The 3,755-nt window shown below is 42.8% G+C and overlaps 1 protein-coding gene across 1 annotated transcript; it reads right to left on the reverse strand.

Moving 5' to 3' along the window:
- Positions 1-1,307: 1,307 nt before the first annotated feature.
- LOC122914208 (olfactory receptor 52H1-like) lies at positions 1,308-2,249 on the reverse strand. Its single transcript, XM_044260837.1, has one exon. It carries the CDS (start codon positions 2,247-2,249, stop codon positions 1,308-1,310), a length of 942 nt encoding a protein of 313 aa, XP_044116772.1.
- Positions 2,250-3,755: the final 1,506 nt, after the last annotated feature.

A 3,755-nucleotide genomic window follows, 5' to 3' on the forward strand; every position in this document is an offset into this window, starting at 1 on the left:
ACTGGCTCGACATCTCCTGACACTATCTCTGCAACTCCCTTCCTCCGTGTGTTTTGGAGGCTAGAAGCTACGCTCCTCCACAAGCACCAGGGCTAACAATGCTGGCATTGAGAATTCTAAGCTATGCTCCTCCTCAGTGTGGCACTGCTGGTAGACCTCAGTGCTCATAGAACTTAACTGAAGGATTTCATGTGTTGGGGCATTGAATGGAAACTGTAGACACACACCAGGAATAGTAGTAAGTATTGAATAGTACCATAAATTTCCTCAATCCATCTATACGTCCCTTTAATAATGAATTATTCATTGATATTTTCACTTTTTGTCTCTCTTCTTTATTTCTGCTTTAACACATTTTTCCTCTCATTGGCTGCAAATGTCAGTTTGCAAATTTGCATTGCTTTGTCCATTTAAAGTATGTCAGCTTGGGATGCCTCGGTGGCTCAGTGGGTTAAAGCCTCTACCTTTGGCTCAGGTCATGATCCTGGGGTCCTGGGATTGAGCCCTTCACTGGGCTCTCTGCTCAGCAGGGAGCCTGCTTCCCCCTTTCTCTCTGTCTGCCTCTCTGCCTACTTGTGATCTCTGCCTGTCAAATAAGTAAATAAAATCTTAAAAAAAAAAGTATGCCAGCTTTCTGTTTTTATGTCTTATACAACTTCACATTCTACACATAACCAGGTCATCAGAAATTTTTTATACATAGAACCATCTTCTCATATAGATCATGCCATTTTCCTGGTATGCAAAAGGACCTGTAAAGTTTCTCACTTTAAATAGGATTAGCTTTTTTTTAGGAACATCTGGGTAGCTCAGTTGGTTAAGTGCCTGTTTCTTGATTTTGGCTAATGCCTTGATTTCAGGTTCATGAAATTGAGCTCTTACTCTGGCTCTACACTAAGCATGGAGCCTACTTAAGATTTTCTCTCTCTCCCTCCTGCTCCACACCCCCACACTTGCACTCTCTGTCTCTCTCTCTAAAAACAAGCAAGTAAGTAAATAAATAAAAATAGCCTTTCTGGGGCGCCTGGGTGGCACAGTGGGTTAAGCCACTGCCTTCGGCTCAGGTCATGATCTCGGGGTCCTGGGATCGAGTCCCGTGTCGGGCTCTCTGCTCAGCGGGGAGCCTGCTTCCTCCTCTCTCTCTCTGCCTGCCTCTCTGCCTACTTGTGATCTCTCTCTGTCAAATAAATAAATAAATAAATAAATCTTAAAAAAAAAAAAAGAAAAAGAAATAGCCTTTCTCTCTGTCTTGCTACCTTAATATCCCCTATAAAGTGATGTTAGCTTTCCCACAGCACATTGGAACATTATTCTGTACACTTGGTAGAAAACAAAAGTATGAACTTATCTCTGATCTGCTTAGTCTTCACTCCATAGACAATGGGGTTGAGCGCAGGTGGGATAACAATGTAGAGGTTGGCAAACATGATGTGGAAGGTGCGGGAGACATTGTGTCCAAAGCGATGGGCAAGGATGGAGAAAAAGGCTGGTGTATAAAACATGAGGATGACACAGACATGGGAACCACAGGTGCCAAGGGCCTTCTGGCGGGCATCCTGGGAGGGGAGACGGAAGACTGCACAGAGGATGAGGGTGTAGGAGACAGCAATGAGAACCACATCTGAGATGACCGTCATGATGGGAACACAAAAGCCATACCAGATGTTGATGGAAATGTCTGCACAGGCAAGCCGGGCAACACCTATGTGCTCACAGTATGTGTGTGGGATGATGTGTGTCCTGCAGAAAGGCAGGCGTATGAGTAGGAATACAACTGGCAAGATAATGCTGAAACTTCGAAAAGAGATGCCCACTGCAATCTTGATGATGGTCTTGGGGGTCAGAACAGTATTGTATCTCAGAGGGGAGCAGATGGCCACGTAGCGATCAAATGCCATGGCCAGGAGTATAGCTGAGTCCAAGACAAAGCTGCAGTGCAGAAAGAATAATTGGGTGAGGCAACCAGGAAAACTGATTTTCTGGGGACCAAACCAGAAGATGATAAGAGTTTTCGGGACACATGTGGTAGACAATATTACATCTGTCGTAGCCAGCATGTAAAGGAAAAAGAACATGGGTGCATGAAGACTCCGTTCCACAACAATGAGGTAGAGAAGGATACTGTTGCCCACAATGGCCACGAGATAGATAAAACAGAAGGGGATGCTGATCCAGGCATGGTACTGCTCAAGGCCAGGGATGCCCAAAAGGGTGAAGTCTTCTGTGTGGTAGCTACTAAGGTTGTACATGGCCAGTGTGGTCTGAAGAATAGCTTCTGTATCTGAAAAACATTTTTTTCTGTAATGAACCTGAATAAATTGCCAAGAACAACCTCCCAGTACTAGTAAGGGCAATATTCATGTCTTGAAAAGTGATCCCCCTTTTAAAAAGAGGATAGAAAGAAAGAGAGAGAGAGAGAGAGAAAAGAGAGAGAGAGCGATAGGGAGGGAGGGAGAGATGGAGGGAGGGAGGGAGGAAAGGGGGGAGGGAGGAAGGAAGGAAGGAAAAAAGAGAGAAAGAGGGAAAGGCAGGCAGGCAGGCAGGCAGGCTCCCCAGACATGACACTCCTGGTACTCATCACTCTGGAATCTTCAGCTTGCATACTATTTTATTTCCATGTAATGATTGAGTGTTCTCTGGGTCAAAGTAACTATTTTCTATATAGACCTGAGTATAGAGAAAAACAGTCTAACCACATGCAGAGAAAGAAAGAAACTAAGAAAGTGAGGTACAATTGGAAAATATTATAGTCCAGCAGCATCATTTATAGTTATTATATGTCATAAGACACATACATTCAACTCCATTCTGGATATCCTTTTATGGATATCTCACAGCACTCAAGTTTAATTTTCAAAAATTAAAATTAAGATCCATCATATTTCTTCAGAAACCCAATGTTCCCTCCTTTGTCTAGTATTTCACAGACTATTTCCCAGTGGAATATCATCCACAAAATAAGCCAAAACAAAAACCTGAGTTGCATTTATACTTTTCTCTCTTTAAATTTCCATGTGCAATTGATTACACTGATCTAATCCTTTTGGAATAAAAATTTAAAATCTTCAACATAGCTAACAAAGTGTCCACAATCTGGTCTTGTTACCTCTTCAGTTTTCTTGTTACATTCCAGGAATGTTTGCCAGAAAACCAAGTCCTGCTTTTTCTAAAAATCTGTATGTTAAACATAATTTCCATAGAAGACATATGGTAAATTCCTCTACCACTTTATTTCCAGGGTTCCAACTATAGTCTTTAGTTATTTCCTCAAATTTTGACTGAAACATCTGCTGAGATTCACCCTTCTCCACAGATGAACAGAAATGAGGTCAGAGATACTGGAAAGCCATGTGATGAAGAGAAACGAGATCACCACGACTCCTTACAGGTGAACTATCACACTGCAAGGTATTCAAAGAGGTACAAGAGGCCATGAGTGGCCACACCTTGACGCTGCACTTCTCTGAACAATGGCCATTGCAGATAAATCAAAGTCTAAACAGATCATGTGTGCCATTCTAAATACAGGTAAGCTAGCACACACTCCCTAGTGTGAAAGTCTCCTGACTCCGAGACCCTGCACCTATTTCCTCCTTGACTTTAGAACAAGCATCCCTGTCCCTCTTCCTGTCTCCAAGCCGTGCTAGGTTCCCCTTATCCATCAGGACTCCACAAAGCCCCCTTTCATTCAACTGAAATATCACCTCCCCTCAAACAGGCTTCCTGATCTATGTTAGAAAATTCCATTTCCCAAT

This window comes from Neovison vison, chromosome 7 (genome assembly GCF_020171115.1).
Source record: "Neovison vison isolate M4711 chromosome 7, ASM_NN_V1, whole genome shotgun sequence".
In the NCBI taxonomy this organism is placed as follows: Eukaryota; Metazoa; Chordata; class Mammalia; order Carnivora; family Mustelidae; genus Neogale; species Neogale vison.

Coding starts and splice junctions, on each gene's coding strand:
- LOC122914208 (XM_044260837.1), bottom strand. CDS start 2,249: ATGTACAACCTTAGTAGCTACCACACAGAAGACTTCACCCTTTTGGGC.